Raw genomic sequence first — 23,204 nt, 5'->3', positions numbered from 1 at the left:
CTCATCACAAGCACTAAACATTCAGCTCAGGTAGTCCTGCAGCGGGAGGAAACGTTCTGCTTGAAGAACAACCTCTACATCTGAGAGGTGGAAAATGCACTAAGTAGAATGGTGATTAGTAAAATGCTGAAAACAAGTGTATGTAATTATTCTATTGCTGTGTGCATTAAAAAGAACATTATTGATTATTGAATAACTAGAGGCCCAGTGCACAAAATTTGTGCATGGGGAGGATGTGTGTCCCTCTCAGCCCAGCCTGCACCTGCCTGCACCCTCTCTAATCTGGGACCCCTCGAGGGATGTCCGACTGCCCGTTTAAGCCTGATCCTGGTGGGCAGTCAGACATCCCTCTCACAATCCAGGACTGCTGGCTCCCAACCGCTCTCCTGCCTGCCTGCCTGCCTGATCACCCCCTAACCACTCCCCTGCCAGTCTGGTTGCCCCCAACTGCCCTCCCCTGCTGACCATCTTGGACCACATGGTGGCGGCCATCTTGTGTGTTGGAGTGATGGTCATTTGCATATTACCTATTTATTATATAGGATATAAGATGGGTCTATTCAACTGATAAAATATATTATAAAGCCATTCTGTTTCAGTTCTCCTCAATATGGGAGACATATGCAAGAATAAAATGACCTTTCACTTAAGAAATGAATTAAATTGAGCCCTAGCTAGTGTGGCTCAGTGGGTTAAAAGCATCGCCCGAGGACTGAAGGGTCATGGGTTCAATTCCGTTCAAGGGCATGTACCTTGGTTGCAGACTTGATTTCTGGCCCTGGTCGAGGGACGTGCAGGAGGCAACCAATTAATGTGTGTCTCTCTCATCGATGTTTCTCTCTCTCTGTCTCTCCCCCTCCCTTCTATTCTCTCTAAAAATCAATGGAAAAAATATCCTCGGGTGAGGATTAACAAAAAAATTAAAAAATAAGAAATAAATGAATTAAAATGGGAAGGATTCACGAAATGTACTAATTACAGAACTTTAAGAAAGACAACTTGGTGATCAACTATTGAGTATATTCATTAAATGAGTGGCACATGGTGAATAATCACAATTAGTCTAATTTTGGGCAAATTCTAAGTAAAAGAAAGAAAGGCTTCCCTAATCTATAGGGTAACCATAACCACAGTGATATAGATAAGTGGGTGAATATTAAGAGAGGAACTAGCATAGCTCCTGTCTGGACCACCCTAGGACAGCTGTGAAGCAAAGAAACAAAACAAAAAGTCGTGTTATAATCACTGCCCTCATCTCACAGGCAATGAGGGTAATAGAACATAATATGAAAGGCCAAGGAAGCAGCTGCCACCATTAAAACAGCACAGATCCACGCTGGGTCTCCCACAAGGAACCCCGAACTATTAACAGTCTCTCCCTGGCCCCTCAGCAATATCTCACCAAAGCTCACGTGCAAACAGCTTTCCGTTTGCATGCAACTGTGAGTTAACTGAGGCAGTTGCAGTTTACATTCCTGGAGATAAGCAGTATCAGACTAATTCCTGACTAAAACAAGATAAGGAAACACTGGGAGGAACTGGTAGCAGGAAGGGAATCAGAGAAGAGGTGGAAAGGCTCCTTTTTGTCAGTCCGAGGATCCTCTCCCACCCAGGGAGGACTCGGGGAGGAAAAGGAACTCAGCCGCTGGACCAGGGTGGCCCAGGCTCACTGAATGAGCCAGCAGGGAGCCCACAGTGAAGACCCTTCACAAAGGCCACCTGCTTGCATATGAGGAACCACTGAAGCATCTGACTTCCCAGCACGTAGCACTCCGGAGCTACCAGCCCTTATTCTTTCCTCCGCCCACGCGGCACCGCAGCCAGGCCAGGCTCCCCTCTGACGGTGGCTCCTGCCAGGGCTCCCTCGGGCTCTGCCTCACCTCTGGCTCTCCCTGGGCAACCTCATAAATGGTGCTGGGAACTAGAGCAACAGTTTTGTTTTGTTTTGTTGGGTCTCGGTTCTCTTCCATATTTTCCTTATTGTTTGTTTGCTTTTCAGGGGTTGGGGTTGGGATAATAAATAAATGATTTCAGTAATTAGAAAGAAAACAATAAAAATTACATTAAAATGTTTTATTTCACGCCTCAAGAACAGAGATGTCTTCCAATTTTATTATAGAGGCTTTTGTTTTAAAGCCTAAATGTAGTGAAGCCCAAGTAGAAACTACTCACATACAATCTCATCTGATCTACAACTACTCAGTGGATAAGCTAAAGTCCACTGATCAAATAAAGGAATCAGAAAAAAGCAAAACAAAAACAAAAAGGACACCCTACACCTTGCATTAGTCACAGAAATTGATTTACATCTGTGTTTACTTCCTAATGCTGTGTTTATATTGCAGACAATGAGGCATTTAAGCAAATTTAAATATTTTGTCCTGTTTTGAAACAAACAGCATAATCAAGAGACAACTGCTGAGGTTTGCCAGAGACTTGCAGTGTGGCCTGTGGCAGCAGAGTCACATCACCTGAGACTGTCAGACAAGCAGAATTTCAGCGCCCCCTCCTCCGATGAAGAGATAATTTACACTTCAATAAGATTCCTGGGGTGTCCTATGTTCATGGAAGTTGAAGAAGGTCTGTGTTAGAACACAGGTCCTCTAATTAGCATCTAGACCAGGAGATGAGGGGCATTCATAAAGGATAAATTACACAAGGAACTCATGCCAACTGACAGTCAGAAGCGCAGAGCATCAAAGGCACGGGGTTGAGGAAAACAAAGCCGCTCTAGGCTGGGCCTTGGTGCTTCTTAAAGACAGAACTTGGAAAAGCAGAGAAACTGGAGTACGGTAAACTCACCCCCTCTGCACAAATCCCGTTTTGTAAATGTGACAGACCCAGAGCTTTGCCCACTAATATGCATTTTACCTGTTACACTACATCTTACATTTCGGTTTTACTTAGAATGTAGGGAAACCTCTTTTTGAAGCACCCTGAAAGGACTTTTATTTTTTTATTTTTTTTATTTTAAATATATTTTATTGATTTTTTACAGAGAGGAAGGGAGAGGGATAGAGAGTTAGAAACATTGATGAGAGAGAAATGTGGATCAGCTGCCTCCTGTACACCCCACACTGGGTACCTACCCTTGACCAGAATTGAACCTGGTACCCTTCAGTCCGCAGGCCGACACTCTATCCACTGAGCCAAATCAGTCAGGGCTGAAAGGACTTTTATTAGAAAGAACAGAATCCTATATAATAAAAGCCTAATATGCTAAGTGCCCAGTCATCCGGTGACCAGTTGACTGTTCAACCAATCAAAGCACAATATGCTAAGGCTGCTCAACTGCTCGCTATGGCATGCACTGACCACCAGGGGGCAGATGCTCTGACCAGTAGGTTAGCTTGCTGGGGTCTGGCCGATAGGGACTGAGCAAGATGGGCCGGGACATGCCCTGGAGCCCTCTCGCAGTCCCTCCCTGGCCCGATTGTGCATTGGTGGGGTCCTTCGGCCTGGCCTGCGCCCTCTCGCAATCCAGGACCCCTTGGGGGATGCTGGAGAGCCGGTTTCAGCCCAATTTACAGGCCATTCCTCTTGGAAGGGCGCCAGACGCAGGGCTCATGGCTAGAGGCAGGTAGGAGCTGCAGGCGGCATTGGACTGAGGGTTTCGGCCTGATCACTGCAGGCTACCCAGAGGGGCCCCACTCGGCATGAATTCGTGCACTGGGCCTCTAGTTTCAAAATAGTATGAATAGTTAATTCCTAGGTTGTATGCACTGAGTTAATATTTTCATTATGTTTTAAGTGCTTTCAAAAGCCTCTGCCCACACTTACTACGAAGGAGCTGGGATCATTGTCCTGCCATCTCCGGTCACCAATCAAAAGCCAATAAATGAACACGAAAGGGGGCACTTTGTCTGCAGGGTCACATTTATGGCCCCGAATCCCTTTCTTGGGCTTTGCCAGTGGTAGGACTGTCTCACCAAGATATAAATAAAACGCCTCGGAACCGCCTCCCAGGACACTGTGGCTCAGGACTGTTCCTGCCAATGCAACTGATCCTGGGCCCAAACCTGGCACCGGTGCCAGGGCTTCCATCTACTGAGAGCCTGGGAAGGTGGCAGGCTCTTTCATGCCCCAAACGCTAACTTCCCCGGGCCTCGAGAAGGTTTGAAAATACATCCCTCCCGCCTCGCCACGAAGCCTGTGTCTCTAGGAAGTGCAGTGCTGACATCTGAAACTGACAGCGCGTGTGCACTGGGGAGATTAGGCTGCCCGAGTCTCGGTACTCGGATGCTGGCGGCTCTGCTGGCGGCTGTGCCCAGCCCAGGGTGGAAACTCTCGCCCTCCTTCTGACTGTGATGGGGACATGTCTGATTATTTTCTCAGAGAGTCAGAGCAAGTGACCTTCGCTATGAATAAAATGTGGCAGGGTGTGAGAAATGGCCCGTCCGAATTTCAATGACAGACTGGGGAACAGAGCGTGGTGAAAATGAGACTTTTAATAACAGGCTCGGGAGCAGGCATTGAACAGCACACACATGGGCAAGGATCATAGCCTATTTATTTAGTCCCTCCCCCGGTTCCTCATTGGCTGGTACTATGAGGCCACCTGTTTCCTATACGTCGCCTAGGTCTTGCTGTCTCATGTTGGGCCATTTAAGAATTGGGCTGAGGCCCTTCTAGCTGCCTCTACCTCCCCCGTCTAGCTGAGGCAGATGCCTGAGGGGGGGGGGGGGGCATTCCACCATGATGCTGGCCCCACATTCTGCTTGCCCTGGGGAAATTCCGCAAATTCCCTCAGAAGCTGACCATGCTGGAGATGGATCACAGAGGTCCGTTTCTTACAAAAGGGAAAAAAAGGGACAATATTAAGCTAAGAGATCTTGAAGGGAACAGAATCATGGGGGAGAAAACACTTCATGCAGCCAAAGAGAGGTAAAGAGTCACTAAGGAGGAATAAATTTTAAAAGTAAAAAGGAAAATACATGAGAAGGAAACAAGGCACTAAAGGGAAACCTATTGTGAGGATTGTTCAGGTAAATGCACTAGGAAATGGGGGTGCAGATATAAGGAAGGGAAATGAAAACAAGTGAAATATCAAAATCATACACACATGCACACACACACTCGCACATGCATTCACACACACATGCATTCGCACACACATGCATTCACGCACACATGCATGCGCATGCACATACTCACACACTCAGAAGAAAGTAAAAAGCCCATTACAGGCAGAAGAAGATAGTTACCAAAATCTCTCAACCCCTGTGGGGACCGAGGTGGCGTCTGTGGAATAAAGGGTGAGGGAGAGAGGCTGGGTGGGGCAGAGGGGACATGGTCTCAGATATAAGAGGTTGGGGGGGCAGAGGGGACATGGTCTCAGCAGTAATACGGGGGGCAGGGGGTGGGACAGAGGGGACATGGTCTCAGATATAAGAGGTTGGGGGGGGCAGAGGGGACATGGTCTCAGCCATAACAGAGGCTGGGGTGGGGCAGAGGGGACATGGTCTCAGATATAACAGAGGCTGGGTGGGGCAGAGGGGACATGGTCTCAGCAGTAATACGGGGGGGGCGGGGGGGGGGGCGGGCAGAGGGGACGTGGTCCTCAGCCATAACAGAGGATGAGCAAAGCAAAAGTACTTGCAGGGAAAACAACATTCAAAAATATCAGGAGAGTCAGAAAGGTCCAAATCCAAAAAGATACAAGTGTCTTCGAAACTGTGAGACCCACTTGTGCAGTATCATGAGGGTTACTGAGCTGGCATGTCACACGGCTCACCTTCTGATGGAGCAGGGAACTGGGCAGGGACAGAGGGGCTGGTGGCACCCATACCAGCGAGGAGCAGGGGCTCTGTGCCAGAGGCCACGTGCTAAGAGTCCTCAGATAGACTGTGGCGATGGCTGAGCCGGTCTCACCATCCTCAGAGGCGCAGGGCGTGCAGGTGGGAGGGTTCAGCTGGGAAAGGAATGAAATAAAAGGGCTGCCTCCAGCCCCACCTGGCCTTCCCCCTCCAGGGGCCCTATCTGACCCTGCGCTTCCTCCTCTAGAACAGGGTTCTTCACTTTGCCTGGTGCCGAGGCCTCTTGGGCAGTCTGATGAGGTCTAAGAAGCTTTCTCAGAGTCCTGTGTTTCAATGTCCACAATAGGATTACAAAGGAAATGAGTTATTTTGAAATACAATCATCAAAATATTTTTAAAGTTGTGATATGGTAATGTGCATCTTTATCAAGAGCTAGCAGCTGAGCCAATAACTACTGTCCTTTTCAGGTAGCAAGGCTATCCAGGACATGGTGAGATATGTGCAGCTGTGGGTGGTGTGGGGAGGTGTGGAAACCCGATCCAGCTGGGAGCAGAGTGCAGCAGTGCAATGGTGTGATGCTCACTTCTCGGGAACGCTAACCTTCCCTAGGAGATGAGTGAAGATAAGTGTGTGGGTTTTTCTCCTCATCCAAGTTCATGGACTCCTAAATTCTATTCCCTGAAACTTGAAGGGTCTGTCAACACCGGGACGAGAATCCCACCCTAGGCCAGTCTCGGGCTGTCCTCAGCGGGGAGGAGAATTCTCAAACTAAGCCCCCTCCATCCCCTCAGCAGGGAAAGGGGATGGAGAGAAAACAAACCAAGGAAACAAAACTACTTTTCCAAATTCCTTTACCTGCAGATAATCCTTTCACTCTATAACTGGAGAATGGCCTAAAAGGCAGGTTCTGTGTTAGAATATGTGGATGAATAGGTTTCAACAACAGGACAAGTGATCACTTTCTAACATTCATGAGAAGTCGAAGGCGTGCAGCGTGATGGCCCTGGCCAAGGCTGGGAGGGAGGTGCTGCCTGAGGCTGCAAATCCAGGCGCAACATTCTGAAATGTAGGTTTTCTTTCTCTCCGTCTAAAAAGGCAAAGCTGTTTCAAAGTGCTTTATGGTCTCTCCAGGTGCCCACAGCCAGCTTAGCAGGAATTCTGGTTTGGATTTTCTTCTTATCCTGACAGTCATCACTAACTTCTGGCAACCAAGTAGGAAAATGCTTCATCCCGAAGCCCTCCTTGGGGCGTGAGCGCTATTCTTGGGATCCAGGATTAGCTTCACCCAACCCAGGATTTCTCAATCTCATGTGGCCATGAATGGTTTTCCCATTGGATAGGTACTCCTGTTCATCATGGCAACCACAAGACTCCATTGTGATTACTGACCACATCCGATTTCCTTCCCCTCGGGCCAAGGCGCTCTGGCTCAGGGAGGCCTGCCCTCCATCTTTTCATTGCCAACCCCAAGAATACGGGGCACCTGGAGGTCTGTGAGTGCTTGGCTGGCCAGTGGGTTGGCCGATGGGTTGATCAACTGAATGAATGAATGAATGAGAGGTGGAAAGAAATGCTGAGTGCAGGTCGCCGTGTGTCCCTCTGCCGAGAGCTCAGGGAGGAAAGGCCAGCACAGGGAAAGTTTATCATAAACTTCTCAGTGCAAGTCCAGTTCATGTTCCACTTAAGCTGAAATAACGGTGCGGCCCTCTCACTGCAGAAGAGGCAGGCGCATCCTATCCAAGCATCTGGAGCTCCGAAGCGACAGAGACCAGGTCACTGGTGAGTCAGCAGCATCTCATCTGCAGTCTGTGCATGTTTAATGGGACATCTCAGCAGGTATCACAATTCCTAGCAGATGATGGCAGCTAATAGGAAGGTGACAGGCCAAAACTGGGCATGATCCTAAACAGTTTCTCAATATATAACCTTTAGTGGGTTGGATCACATTTATAGGAGATAATGAAGCGGTAAAAAGTTATCCATAGAGGTACAGATTTAGGAGAAAAATATTAATAGTTGGATTTCAACCCGGTAAGCCTTTAAAGAATGTTTTTTCATCGACCATCTGTTTTAGGATCCTGATCAACTAATTCCACCCACTGCATAATCCCCAAAGCAGAACTAACAAGAAACAACATCTGCTGGTTACAGCAGGGTGACATATAGCATTTTTGTTTTTACAAAACTTGAGTTCAAAAAGAACCTTCAAAATTAGAATTAACATTGAAGGACCTGGACGAGAGCCCACTGCTGCCAGACTATGTCCTTTAAGAACAAACAGAACTTCTTCGCCAAAGACCCCGGGGTTCACTTTTCCTAAAGCTGATGGGGCCTAAGTAAGAGTTTAAACTCAAGACTGAATGCTTTTTTCTATTTCTGTCGCCTATTTCTGGGAACAAAAGCTGCTTATATGTAACTGGAATTTAAATCAATAGCTCAGGAAGAACAGTTAAAGAATGAATATAATTAAAGAGGCTTTGGGGTTTTAATCACTATTTCTGTATTTCTTTCAAAATCGAACAGTCCCTTCTATCACAAACTTGTTCACCTGTAGTAGATAAGCTGCCTGGCTGCTCATACCCACACCAGAATCACCACGTCCTGCAAGCTCACCTTCCAAATACATTTACCTCGTGCAATCATGAGGTAAATTTTGGGGGTGCCTACATCTCAGTTTTCCGGGGGCTGAGGGATTTCTCAGATGCTGGGCCTGGGAGAACCCTGGGTGAACTGGGACAGTGTTGGTTACTCTGATGGGTATATGACACTGAGGTAAGTGGGGTGTGTGTGTGTGTGTGTGTGTGTGTGTGTGTGTTTTGTTAGAAAAGTTATTCTTTATTAAAAACATGATTTAAACAGGATTATTTTTCATTGCTGAATCACTTACTAGATAGTGTATATTACTGCATGCAAATCACTTCAAATTCAGTAAATTACTATCACATGATTGTGCAACTACTCTACATAGTTATTGTACTTGGAATACTTTCAATTTTCTTACTTTAAAAAGGCACTTACTACTTTTCTGGAGATGTATATTTTATTTTTATATTTGCTAAAATCAATGAAATGCTTATAAAATAACTGAGTTGGTTATTCTAAGAAAGGTGTTTCCTGCATTTTGCTGTAAACTAGCAAGAGGACTGTGGTTTGGCTGGTTTCCACCTGTGCGTGTGTTGTGACCTCTGGTCGGGCATCAAAGCTTCTCGTGGTTGCCGGGCACTGAACTGACCAAGGAGGGGCAGGGACTCACCCTCCACTCGGCTCATCTGCAGACTGAGGTGAACCAGCAAAGAAAGCAGTGAAGAGAGTTCCACTCCATCCTATTTCCTTCCCATAGAGCGGAGGGTCCCTCCACATTCCTTCTCTATCCACTTATCCTCTCGAGATAAAGAGTTGCCCTGGCCGGTTTGGCTCAGTGGATAGAGTGTTGCCCTATGGACTGAAGGGTCCCAGGTTTGATTCCAGTCAAGGGCACATGCCAGGGTTGTGGGCTCAGTCCCAAGTAGGGGGCATACAGGAGGCAGCCAGTCAATGATTCTCTCTCATCATTGATGTTTCTATCTCTCTCTCCCTCTCCCTTCCTCTGAAATCAATAAAAAGTGTAAAAAAATAATAAGAATTTCGAGAGAGAGGGAGAGAGGGAGGGAGGGAGAGAGAGAGATAGAGATAGAGAGAGAGAGAGAGAGAGAGAGAACAGCTAAGCTACCTGGTAAACACCACCTGGCTGCTTCCCCGCACGCCCATGGCTCCCACCCTGGTCCATGTCACCAGCATCTGGGGCCTGGACTGCAACCTGTGCCCTGTCTCCCTTCAGACTGTTCTTACACTAGTCAGGATGATCCTGTTTAAAGTCTAATTGAGTCACTACTCTGCTCAAACTCTTCAAAAACTAATGGTCTCACACAGGGACCATACAGTCTCACGTCATTACAAGGGTCTGCCCACCCTTCTCTCTGACCTTGATCTCATGAGTAACATTCAATGAACACTTGCCACTGTCCCTCTCTCCAAGTTGCCTACGCAGCAGAGCCACCTCTCAGTCACTCTGGCTCAGCTACATACACACTTGCTTCCATCCTTCCTGTTGCCACCCTTTGATGTCAAGGTCTGTCCTTCTCGACTCTAGAGCCCCTGCCTCCAAGCTCTTCCAGTTCAGCTTGCTCTCCAGGAATAGCTAGGCATCCTCAAAATTAAGCTAGAAGCCAGGAATTCCTAGTCCCTCCTATATGGGATTCTAATGACACCAAGTCCACCATTTCAGCCTGGCTTTTAAGGCTCCCCATCCCACACTCCCAACCTGCCCCACCGGATTTCCTCTAAACAACTGTATTTCCTGTGCTTCCTTCCAGGTGCACACTGCCCCCCGGAGCCCAGCAGATATGTCTGCTGAGGGCCAGTCAAGCTGCAGGTTCCCTCGTCGCTGCCATTGCGCATGCTTCAGAGATTTCCCCTTTCTCTCTGTGCCTTGACGCTTCTTTAAATCCCGTTTACGTCTGTCCCTTCCTCTAACAAAGTTTTCTTGGGCACTTCCACTTCCTAATCACTGCTCCTTTGCTAACAACCCTGTGACACTTTCACCCGAACGTTGGTCCTTGCTCGCGGGTTTCTCTGTAAATATTCTAAACACCTTTTGTGTACTCTGCTCCCCCCACAGGGCTTCGGAGCACTTTCTCAAGCCCACTCCTTAGCAGGTGCTGCTAGCAGACTATCCCACACCTACGGGCATTCCCATAAGTGCTGAGTCAAAACGCAGCCGATTGGCACTCATTTACAGTGACTGTTTACAAGTGGTAGTGAAAAGAAAGAAGGAGAAAGCTTAAATGTCAGCTAGTGTTTAAAGTCAGTCACACTTCCCATGATCCGGCCAGCCTGTACCACACGCATGGAGGTTTCCCATGTGTCCTAAGGCGACGTCTGCTTTTCTACCCCCTCTCTGACCCTCGCCACCCAGCGTCCATGGGAAGAGAGCCCAAAGCCATTGGAAGGTGTACAGAGAACATCAAGCTTCACCCAGTCCCACTGCTCACACTCAGTGTCAGATCTGGTCTGAGGCCACTAGATCCACGTTCTTTACACTGACTGCTTTCTTACGGCCTCCCTAAGCCAAAGGAGAATTAGTACCTTGGACAATTTCCCCCACAGAGCTGGTAAATTTACTACCTCGACAATTTAGCAAAGAAGAAACAACAAAAGAAAAGGCCACGGTAAATGTTTCTGCCCCATCACTAGGCTAATAAAAACTCACTGCTTCTTAGAGTATTATACAAAAAGTAAAGGATGGAAAATGCTACTTTGAATTAAAAGTTTTGTCTAATATGTCCCCATTTGTATTATTTCTTTTAAAGAACAAACTGAAGCTATCAAACCAGCGAAGACCTTTGGTTAATGACTGAAACGGACGTGGTGATATTTAACAGTAACTCACAGGATCCACAGGCCCGCAGAGCTCTCGGAAGGTCTTGGCAGGGTTCGTCTGCAGGATCTCTAATGCCACGCAAGGGCCAGAATATATTTCTGTCACCATCTCCTGGAATATGTAATATAAAATATTAAAAATTAAAGTAAAAATTACCTTTGACTTCTTCCCCACCTATACTCTACACTTTCCCAACAAAAGTGTCTGTGTTCCCTCATCTCCGTTCCTACCACTGCCACCGCGTGAATGTAATCCTGGACACTTTCACTATCTGAAATCATCTTCTAGGACAACCTCCTTTCAAAGGGTCTCTCCTCGTGAGCACAGTACTGTCAAAAGCAACTCTGGAGAAATAAATTCCAAAGCGCTCCTTCCAAAGACATGAGAAACAGCAGGGAGAGGTTTATCTCCTCATTAAACACCTGGAAAGCAGACCCTCTATGGAGCCACAGTCAGACACTGGGTGAAGGGCAGGCCAGTGGTCCCGGGAGAAGGGAAGCGAGCGAGGTGAGCTTGTGACTGCCCAGCTTCCTGCCTGGAGGCCCTTTCCAGACAGTGGGACAGGGCGAGGAAACAGAGCCCAACATTCTCAATGCTCCAGGAGACAAAGACGGTGCATGGACTGGACTCGCGGGATGGACTGCTAGAGGGGGTGCAGGAGCCCTGGGAGGGTAACCCCAGGGATCTGCCAAGAACGTCATTTGAATTGTTGGCTAAGAGACTGTGTGTGCTGAGGACACAATCCAAGGCTGAGATAAAGAATTCCCAGAGCATATGTGGAATGATTCAGAGACACACGAAGCTGAGAAGGGTTCATGTTCTACAGGCGGAGTGGCCAGCCCTCATACAACACCTAGGGTACCAGACAGAGTTCAGGGCGGGTGTGAGCTCAGCAAAGGGGCTAGGGCATCGGGGGCTAAGCTAGACCACAGGGCAGCAGCGGAGACGGGACCAGACCATGCAGGGCTGGGGGCCCTTGTTGTGGCCCTGCAGGGTTTATGGTACACAATGCCAAAGTAAAGTAAGACTTACTTGTTACAGGACAATATTTCAATATTAATCTGAAAGTAGTCATCATACCAAATAGAAATGTCAGAAGTTGAGAGAGGAGGGAGCGGACGTCATAATTAATATGGTCCCCAGAGCCCTGCCCCTGAGGGCCCCTGACTGTATCCCCTGAAGCCACTCTGCTATACACGAGGTCCTGCGTGACTGATTTTGGTGGATAATTGGGGTGAATCTGATTTCTGGTCTCATGCTCCTGAAGTTCCGCCTGCACTAAATGACAAGAGCCAAGTTCTCAGCAGGGGAACGTGGGGGCATGGACATGGAGGGCTGAAGAAGCCCATGGCTGCGACAGAATGTTCACTCTCAGCCTTGACCACGTGGGCTGAGGAAGGCCTGGGCTCCAGCAGTCCTGGAACCAGCCAGTTTTCCTTGGTGAAGGAAGGTTGAAAGGAAAGGGCCTCGAGAAGAGAGGGGATGGAGGTCTAGTCTCATTGTCAGGAACAATGAACTTCATGCAAAAAGAAAAGTCAAACTATCTCTGAAACAGCAGGGCTAAGGGGGCAGTGTACCAGCACAAATGTGTCTGAAACAATTTGATAGAGAGGGGAAGGAAACTACCTTTGATGAAATGCCTACTATGTGTTATTTTAAGGAACAATCTGGTGTACTTGAATATCGTCATTTTTTTCCAAGGGCCCTTTCAGTCTTGTTTCTTCCGTCTCAGTCCCATTTTCAGATGACTCCACCCGCATTTGTGTCGTTGAAGTAGATGGTAAGTACTGCTATGAAGTTATACGATCATGTTAAGATCTACTTGCTTTTAACTTTCTAAAGCATTTGGGACAGTCTCCCACCCTGACAATATTATAAACTTCACAGATAATGTCAAAATGTGTCAATATCCCAGCAAGGTTTTTCCCCCTTGCATTTTCTGTTTCCCCTGCAGATATCTGTTTCATAAATGAAACAACATTATATTTTTAAAACTGACCCAGTGGCTCTCAGGGGTAGAATACCACAGTCACTGGGTATCAGGGACTGGCAGCTGGCAGAATCCTGTATACTTTAAAGAATACTTTCCTGATTAAAGATTACCCTGAGATTCCCCAGATGTGAGACACACAAACTGTTTTCAGTACGAACGCTTTATGTTTAGTTTGATACTTACGTTATACTCAGACACCACTCCTTTATAAACTTCGTAAAACTCTTCAACATTAGCTCGATCCATGTTGAACTATATTTAAAAAAAAAAAATCCCACAAAACCATAAGTTGACTAAGCAAAGAGAACGAACCGCACTTAAGCACTCAACATTTATGATCTCTTGGATATATTTTCTTTACTTTAAAATGTTAAGTTTACATGAATCAAATACTCTTTGAAGAAGAAAGTGTTATCAGAGGCTAGCTCATCAATAATAAAAATGTGTAACGATTAGAGTGCTCAACCTGTCAGCATTGCTCTTGGTCCTCTCCACGCAGCATCTCCTATGATGCTGCGACCACCCTGCCATGTGAGGGGTGGTACCAGCCCCGATTTGCAGGAGGCTGAGACTCAGAGGGGCTGTGGAGCCCCACAAACCTGGGTTCCATCCCAGCCTGACCTCACTGGTCATGGTCTTCACCACAGCATTACACCTCTCCGAACAAAACCTCATTCCCAGCACAAGAAAGAGACATACATAATGCATTGGTGTTTGTGGATAAATTAGTGACACAAGAAAAAAAATGTTACTAAAGAAAATTACTTCCAATTTTGTCGAGAAGGCTGAACATAAGATTTCTCCCAAGCATTCTGCAGGCCCTGGTTAGTCTAGCGCACGGTAAAGCACCTGGAATTCTGCTGCTCTTCAAAAAGGGTTGCAGGTACACTTACGAGATAAGCCTAAAGACTCATGCCCGCCCAAGCTGCACTCAGATTTAGTTAGAAGTAGAAGTTCATCAAGTTCTAGTGTCTCAAAAACTAAGACCTTAAATGTTTTCTGAAATAGCCTCAGACTTTCCAATTTTATTTCCCACCTCACTCCACTCACTTTGCTTATTGTTGCCAGGACTGACAATTATGGAGAAATTTCTGCCTACTCAGACAATAATTCAAACTAGGGGGATTTATTTTATTAGCAACATAACCATACAGGGAGGGAATTTTGTTTGGTTTCAGGTGTTTTTTTAATCCTATGTTCACACAACCTGTACTATTAATATAATAAAGTAGTAACAGAAAATACAATTTATTAAATACCTAGCGATTTGCACTGAAAATTCCACAATTCTTGCAATGAAAATTCTTCCATCAGGTAGGGTTATTTCATTTAATCTACTTAGGTAGACAATAATGGTCTCCTTGCTTAGCTGATAAAACTGAAGATAAGAATATTTGAGCCCTGGCTGTGTTACTAAGTGGTTAGAGTGTTGGCTCACACACTGAAGGGCCATGGGTTCAATTCCCAGTCAGGGGCATGTACCTGGGTTGCAGGTCCAATCCCCTATGGGAGGCAACTGACGGATGTGTCCCTTTCACATCCCCCCCCACCCCCCCCACCTCTTCTCTCTCCTTCCCTTCAGCTCTGTCTAAAAAGCAATGAAAAAATACCCTCAGGTGAGAATTAAAAAAAAAAAAAAAAGCTTGACATCTGGCCACTGTCACATACCTAGAAAGCAGCTGACCCTTGACTCATAAATAGATCTTTAAGACTCCAAAAATGAAGGACTGTGCTTGTCACGAAATCACCATGCATCCCCCACAGGTTCAATGAATCCTTTTTAAATTATTCTTGTTTTCACTGAGCACCTACAAGGGCCAATCACTGAGTTACGTTATAGGTTGATCTAGCCAGACTTAGATCAATGTTTACAGCTAAAATTCCCACACTGGTTATTTTTTAAGCAGGTTTAGGTCCCACAAAGCTGCGGATACATCGCCATGCTGCTACTTTGCCAAGGTTTTGGCTCACAATTTCTTTATAGTCCTAGATAAGAATCTTCTAGATAAGATTCTTCAAATACCAACTTCCTCATCAGTCTCCAAGTTTTTGCCTGAAGACTTTGCAAACCAGTGGATATTTCTGACCTTTTCCTGACCTATAGGCAGCCCCACCAATAGGATTGGTATTTCACTATCATAACAGCAGAAGTTTGCTGGCCTTCGGTACTGTAACACCCACATTGTTTATTATCTGCGCCCAATTCCTCCTCAAATGCAGTGGTAAGCAGAGCACAGAGGCCTGAGCCCCGAAGGAGCGGTGCTGCTTCTTCAGTGGATGGTTTCCTAGATGTGTGTTGGGCAGTCTGCCAGCCACCGAGGGGCTGAAAGGCCCTGGCTCTGTGAAGGTGCCGGAGGGGAAAGCCAGAAACCAGCACAAGGCCCTGGTTAGGAGAAATCTGAAATGATCTCTTCCCATACTCCCCTCTGAGTCACAGATCCAGACAACAGAAAAGTCACTATAACTACTTGGCTTAATTCTATCTTTTGTTTGTAAAAACTAAATACTTTGTTTCAGCCCATATTTGCCAGCAAAGTTCCAAGAACTGCATAAACCTACTGTACCAGCTTCAATTAGGTGCACAACTTGACTGTTAGTTCTCTCAGTGAAAGATTTGATGTGTAAAATAATTTCAAAAACATTTTTATTATAAGACTAGGGGCCCGGTGCACAAAATTCATGCACAGATAGGGTCCCTAGACCTGGATGGCAATCAGGGCTGATCAAGGCCTTCCGGCTGCCGGCCAGGGCCTCCCTTCCCCAGCTGCCAGCCAGGGCCTTCCTTCATTCCACACCACCCCCTGGTGGTCAACGCAGATCATAGCGAGCGATAGAACTCCTGGTCTCCTGGTCGAACTCCCAAGGGGACAATTTGCATATTAGGCTTTTATATATATAGATTACCAAGTTCAGTAACTCTATTTTTTTGTGTATTTTAATGCAGAGAAAATTCAATGTAAAACATCTTAAAACTTATGTAGAAAAAAACAATTTCTACGTAGGTTGTGACTCATTGCAAACTACGTACCATCTGCATAGCTGAGATTTCAAAGCCTGCGTCTCGGATGGCCATTAGAATCTTCCCCAGCATTCCTGGAAATACAGAACACACGCATGAAAAATGCAAAACTTCTCAGGCATTTCGGCTGCTTAGAAATACAAATTTTCTGCATCAAGTTACTTTCCTTTGCTTACACTCTCTATGAGGAAATCACATTTCCCAAGGAACACTAAGTCCCTGAGACAGCTTCTTATGGTCATTCCATCCACTGGGAACCCAGTCCCCGAGACAGCACCTATGGCTATTCCATCCACTGAGAAGTCATTTCCACAGGGGAATCCAGTCCCTGAGACAGCCTCCTATGGTCATTGATCCACAAGGAGGCCCAGTCCCTGAGACAGCCCACTATGGCCACTTGATCCAGTGGGAATTAAGGGCTCCAGGAACATCAGGGATGACCCTGAAGACGAAAACACTTCTAAGATACTATTTTGCTCTAGGGCCCATGAAGTCCAGTGATGTCCAGAACATGAAAATCAAACCACTAAAACTCATACTACAAGAAAATGAAATTCCCAAGTATTAGATACACAGAAAGGTCAGAGGAGAAACATCAGATTAAAACTGAAGAGGCATGCGCTAACCAGTTTGGCTCAGTGGATAGAGCGTCAGCCTACAGACTGAAGGGTCCCAGGTATGATTCCGGTCAAAGGCATGTACCTTGGTTGCAGGCACATCCCCAGTAGGGGGCGTGCAGGAGGCAGCTGATGGATGTTTCTCTCTCATCGATGTTTCTAACTATCTCTCTCCCTTCCTCTTTGTAAAAAATCAATAAAATATATTTTTTAAAAAAACAAAAACAAAAAAAACTGAAAAGGCAGCAGAAGCTCCACACGAATCTGGGAAAGTGAGCATATCCTCACAACAGTAAGATGTCAAAAAGAAAAACAGCTGAAAAGAGAAATGTAACCAAAATGGATGAAGGTCCTAGGTGTCAGCAGGAGGAATTTGTATAATGGGGTCTATGAACGCTGCAAGGCTGGGACTGATTTTCAGATTCCATTCACTTTCTATAAAAATATTCTAAGTTTCTTTATTTTTTCAAGTCAACTAAAATTGTCTGTCTCACATACATTCACACACACCCATTCTCACACTCACACATACCAACTCACACTCACATTCACACACACACTCTCACACCCATTTTTATACTCACACATCCATTCGCACTCATACATACCCACTAACACTCACACACACCTTCTCATACACACACCCATTCTCACACTCACACATACCAACTCACACTCACATTCACACACACACTCTCACACCCATTTTTATACTCACACATCCATTCGCACTCATACATACCCACTAACACTCACACACACCTTCTCATACACACACCCATTCTCACACTCACACCAACTTACACTCACACATGCCCACTCTCATACACATTCTTACACTCACACACACCCACTCACACTCATACACACCCACTAACATCCACACACACATTCTCATACTCATATACACACCCATTCTCACACTCACACACACCAACTCACACTCACATTCACACACCCACTCTCACACACATTCTTACACTCACACACACCCACTCATACTCACACAAACATTCTCATACTCATACACACACACATTCTCTCTCTTTCACACACACACATACATACTCACACACACACATTCTCATACCCACACACACTCACCATATTCTGGGTCATCTGGGTGCTCACCCAGTCATCCCAAGTCACCAATAAGTACCAGAGTCTGGATGGGCATCTTATCTAGGTTACTGTTACTGCAGCTATTTTCCTTGTAGAAGGCTGAGGGATAAAAAAATAAAATAAAAAACGATGCCATCTATTTTCCAAATGACACATTGGTATTACGTGAAGGCCAAATGACATCATAGCACACTGTACAAACAAAGGTTGTGTGGAAGTCTGAGCATGTAACAGGCTCATGTCAAACTCTGAACAGTCTGTACCATATCCACATTGACCTTCATGATTTAGTTTTGGCAAACATCTATATCTAACTAATAAAAGAGAAACAGGGTAATTAGCGTATGACTGCTACACTTCCCATTGGCTAATCAGCGTATCCTTATGCAAATTAACTGTCAGCCAAGATGGCGGCCGGCAGCCAGGCAGCTGGAAGCGAACATGAGGCTAGCTTGCTCCAGTGACTGCAGACTCCAACGTTCCCCGCCTGACTTGCCGGCCTCTGAGCTGGCAGTTTGAAACATTCTAACAAATATAGAAGCTAAACAAAACCCCAGAAACCAGCTTTCTGCCGGCCAGGATCTCAGAGCTAGAGTTATACATTGTTTCAATTATAGAACGCAAACAAACCAGATACCTGCTTTCAGCAGCGGAAGCCTCAGAGATAGAGCCAGAGCTAAAGCTGGCCCAGAATAAAATAAAAAAAGAGAGAGAAAAAAGGAGCGGTTGGGAGCTTCAGTCAACAACCGCCAGCCTGAAAGCACCCCTCAGCCCCTCACCCAGACTGGCCAGGCACCCCACTGGGGACCCCCACCCTGAAGGGTGTGTGACCAGCTACAAACAGCCATCATCCCCTCATCCAGGCTGGCCAGGAACCCCAGTGGGGACCCCCACCCTGATCCAGGACACCCTTCAGGGCAAACCAGCCGTCCCCCAGGCCTCTATCCTATATAGTAAAAGAGTAATATGCCTCCCAGCACCGGGATCAGCGGAGCCGCAAGGCCTCCTGGCACCGGATCAGTGTGACAGGGGGCAGCGCCCAAACCCCCTGATCGCCCTGCGGTTCTGTGTGTGACAGGCTGCGGCGTCCCAACCCCCTGATTGGCCCTGCTCTGTGTGTGACAGGGTGCGGCGCCCCAACTCCCCCCGACCCCCACACACAGGCCCTGCTCTGTGTGTGACAGGGTAGAGCCATAACCTCCCCATTGGCCCTGCCCTGAGTGTGACAGTGGCTGCGCCCCAACCCCCTGATTGGCCCTGCTCTGTGGGTGATAGAGGGCGGCGCCTCAACCCCCCCCCACCCCCCCCCGCCACGGGCCCTACGCTGTGTGTGACGGGGTAGAGCCATAACCTCCCCATCGGCCCTGCCCTGAGTGTGACAGTGGCGGCGCCCCAACCCCTTGATCGGCCCTGCTCTGTGGGTGATAGAGGGTGGCGCCCCAACCCCCTGATCTGCCCTGCTCTGTGTGTGACAGGGGGCGGTTGCCTAACTCCCCTATCGGCCCTACTCTGTGCGTGACAGCGGGGAGCTCCACAACCTCCTGATGGGCCCTGCTCTGTGCGTGACAGGGGGGAGCTCCTCAACCCCTTGATCGGCCCTGCTCTGTGCATGACAGGGGGCAGTGCCCAACCCCCTGATTGGCCCTGCTCTGTGCATGACAGGGTACGGAGCCCCAACCCCCTGATTGGCCCTGCTCTGTGCGTGACAGGGGGTGGCGCCGCAACCTCCCCATCGACCCTGCCTTGAGTGTGACAGGGGGCGGTGCCCCAACCCCCCAATCGGCTGTACCCTAAGCGTGACTGAGGGTGGCATCGCAACCTCCCAATCCGCCCTGCTCTATGCATGACGGGGCGGCGCCCCAACTCCCCAATCAGCCCTGCTCTGAGCCCGACCAGGGGCTGCACCTAGGGATTGGGCCTGCCCTCTGCCACCCAGGAGCAGGCCTAAGCCAGCAGGTCGTTATCTCCCGAGGGGTCCCAGACTGCGAGAGGGCACAGGCCGGGCTGAGGGACCCCCTCTCCCCCCCGAGTGCACAAATTTTTATGCACCGGGCCTCTAGTATATATTTAAAACCCTAGTATGCAAATTGACCAAATGGCAGAATGATTGGTTGCTATGATGTGCACCGACCACCAGGGAGCAGACGCTCAATGCAGGAGCTGCCCCTGGTGGTCAGTGCTCTCCCACAGGGGGAGCACTGCTCAGCCGGAAGCCAGGTTCATGGCTGGCAAGTGCAGCAGTGGTGGCCGGAGCCTCTCCTGCCTCCATGGCAGCAGTCAGACATCTCCCAAGGGGTCCTGGACTGGGAGAGGGTGCAGGCTGGGCTGAGGGACATCACCCGCCCCCATACATGAATGTCATGCACTGGGCTTCTAGTCTATATATATAAAAGTCACATGACTGGAATGATAGAACCAAAACAACCAGAATGATGAGTCGCTATGACACGCACTGCAGAGGTCAACCAGCGCGATCAGGGCTCCAATCAGCACCCCCAGCCTCCTGCAGCCCCTCCCCCTAGCCGGCCAGCCTTGATCAGCCCCCCAACCGGATCAGGGGCAGGGCTGGCCGGATAACTTCCTGTGTCCCCTCCCCTGGCTGGCCCTGCTCCAATTGGGGCAGACTGGCCAGACCCCACCAGTGCAGGAATTCATGCACTGGGCCTCTCTAGTCACAGTATAAATTTTATCCATTATATAGCTTTGTTTGGACCGAATTTATAAAATTGTTTTAAACAGTTGTACATGAAAAAGTTTATATTTAGCTTTATATTTGGACATATTTAAGTTGCATTGTAAGTAAAATAATTTATGTTAACACTGAGAATACATTTTTCCTTCAAGAGGAAACCCTGCCTGGTGTGGCTCAGTGTCGAGCACTGACCTGTGAACCAGGAGGTCACTGTTCAATTCCCGGTCAGGACACATGCCCTGATTGCAGGCTCGATCCCCAGTAGGGGCATGCAGGCGGCCACCAATCAATTATTTTCTCTCATCATTGATGTTTCTATCTCTCACTCCCTGTCTCTTCTTCTCTGAAATCAATAAAAATAAATTTAATTTTTTTAAATATGTAAAAATAATAGGAAACCCTGACAAAAGCAATGGAGACTCCCAGAAAGCCTGAGCAGAACAACACAGGACAAAAGTGGTGTTGTAGGAAGGTTACTAAGGCAACAATGATGGGGCAACTGATCTGAGGGAAGGAATAAAGGACAGAAGAAGAACAAAGGCTTCTGAAATGATCAACATGCCAACTGGGCTTGGGTGGCAGCAGCAAGAAGGAAGGAAGGAGTAGAAGACGTTGCCAAGCAAATGTAACAGGACGAACCTTGACAGATTGTGAAGAGGATGGAGGAAGGTTTTGAGTCTAAGTGACTGGCAGAATGTGGCACTTTAAAGAAAAACAAAAACAAAAACACGAATAATGTAAACAAATGAAGGAAAAAGACACTGAATTATTTTGAACAGAGAAACAGAATTTTAGAGCAGGACACTGATGGGTACTTGAGGACAGAGCTTGGCCATTGGCTGAAGAAGATCACTGAGTGGTGAATGAATGAATTCCCTGGGAGTTGGGGTATAGGTGCCGTCCAGAGATAAAATGAGGTGCAGAGAGATTAGAGCTGGAATGATGAGACTAGATGACTACTGTTTGACAAAAAGAACAAAAGCAAAAAGGAGCTTTAGTTTTAAAGTGTGTGAATTGAAGAATGAAAATAAATAGATTCATAAAAGGAGACACACAAGAGAATAAAGAAGATACAACTGTGACATGACAGTAGTATCGCAGCATCAAATGGAGGGGGAGTTCTTAGAATAGAGGGACAGTTAAGACTTAACGGAGATTAAGGACGCTGGGAACTGAGATAACATATCATTTCAAGCCTCTCCCAGTGAACTTCTTTTTTTTATCCTGGGAGACAAAATCCACTGGTCTCTTGTACTTTGAATAAATCATTCACTTGCGTATGATTTCCTAACCTCACACATTGATCATTTAGGAAATGTTAGCTCACTGTGTGCAGTCTTCCAAATGCTGACTCATTTCATTGGGCCACACTGAAAAAATCACCCCCAATTTCATCAGCATAGTCTTCAAGCATGGGGAGCTGTCAGGCTCAAGGTGGTGAGTAGAGTTTTCCAAGATTCTAATCCTAGTGTTCACTTGGAACTTGATCATCACTTGGGTCTTTATCTTGGGCAACAACTGCTGTCAGTTGTCATGTCTTTGAAATGACAGGATTACTTCATTTTGAAAAGAGTTAAGTTGCAAACCAGTGGAAATTTCTGGTGTGGCTACAGTCTTGCAGGTAAAAGTGGAACTCCCTAAAAAGGCTCCTTGTTGAGTTCACAACTCAAACAATGGTTCAAGTGCTTTTCGTAAAGACAAAGTTGTATTTGAGTGTGGAGCACAAGTGTCCTTGGTGTACTGCCCTTAGTTCACACAAGTATTAGCAAGACCCGTACTTGAGGGTCAAAAATTACTCACTTGCATTGCTGCATCGAGGACATTCTTATGTAAGAATGGCGTTTCCCTGCAGCACCTGATAGTTAAACATGCATGAACTATGAGCTTGGGCGACTGATTTGTGCAAAGGCAGTTTTCCCTGCCATTGCCCTTGCACCATCTGTGCAAATGTCAACACATTTAAAAAGGCAAATAAACCATATGGTTCCGAACTTTCCTACTTTCCACAGCATGATATTTTCATGACTGCACTCACATGTGGGATATAAAACTAAAAACAACAATGAACAAACAAGGCGAACAAACAAAAACTCATAGACACAGACAACAGTATAGGGATCACCAGAGGGAAGAGGGGTGGGGGTGGGTTAAGGGTAAAGGCAGTCAAATATATGGTGATGGAAGGAGATTTGACTTTGGATGGTAAACACACAGATGATGTAGCATAGAATTATATACTTGTAACCTATATAATTTAATTAACCAATGCCCCCCTCCCCTATAAATTTAATTTTTAAGAAGGCAAATATAAACTTTTAGTGTCCTTATGTACACAGATCTGACCTCAGGGATACTGCTGGTGCCTTAGCACAAATCAAGGTCTTGTTTATTTTGATAAAGAAAATGCTTTACATGATTATTTAAGAATCCTGATCTAAATATGAAAGCAGTATTGAGCCTTCTGCATTAACCAATACGAAAGGAAATCACAATCTACACCTATTGTAAGTCTGTAACCACATTAAACTACCCTGCAGAATGCACCACTGACAGAATAATTCCATTCACAGATAAACCAATAAAAA

At 46.7% G+C, this 23,204-nt stretch overlaps 1 protein-coding gene across 1 annotated transcript in view; it reads right to left on the bottom strand.

Annotated features, from left to right (window-relative positions):
* The window catches only part of NME7 (NME/NM23 family member 7), a 116,758-nt gene that overhangs the window by 45,781 nt on the left and 47,773 nt on the right, over nt 1-23,204 (bottom strand). The window contains exons 8-10 of the mRNA XM_070396899.1: nt 16,198-16,262; nt 13,353-13,421; nt 11,186-11,287 (exon numbers count right to left, since the gene is read on the bottom strand). Of these exons, the coding sequence (XP_070253000.1) occupies nt 11,186-11,287; nt 13,353-13,421; nt 16,198-16,262 (236 nt within the window). The remainder of the gene's footprint in view (nt 1-11,185; nt 11,288-13,352; nt 13,422-16,197; nt 16,263-23,204) is intronic.

The sequence above is a fragment of the Myotis yumanensis genome, unplaced genomic scaffold (genome assembly GCF_028538775.1).
Source record: "Myotis yumanensis isolate MYYU_CA2020_CCGP unplaced genomic scaffold, mMyoYum1.0.hap1 SCAF_17, whole genome shotgun sequence".
Taxonomy (NCBI): Eukaryota; Metazoa; Chordata; class Mammalia; order Chiroptera; family Vespertilionidae; genus Myotis; species Myotis yumanensis.
The sequence above is the reverse complement of the archived record's forward strand: the minus strand, read 5'-3'. Positions and strand labels throughout refer to the sequence as shown.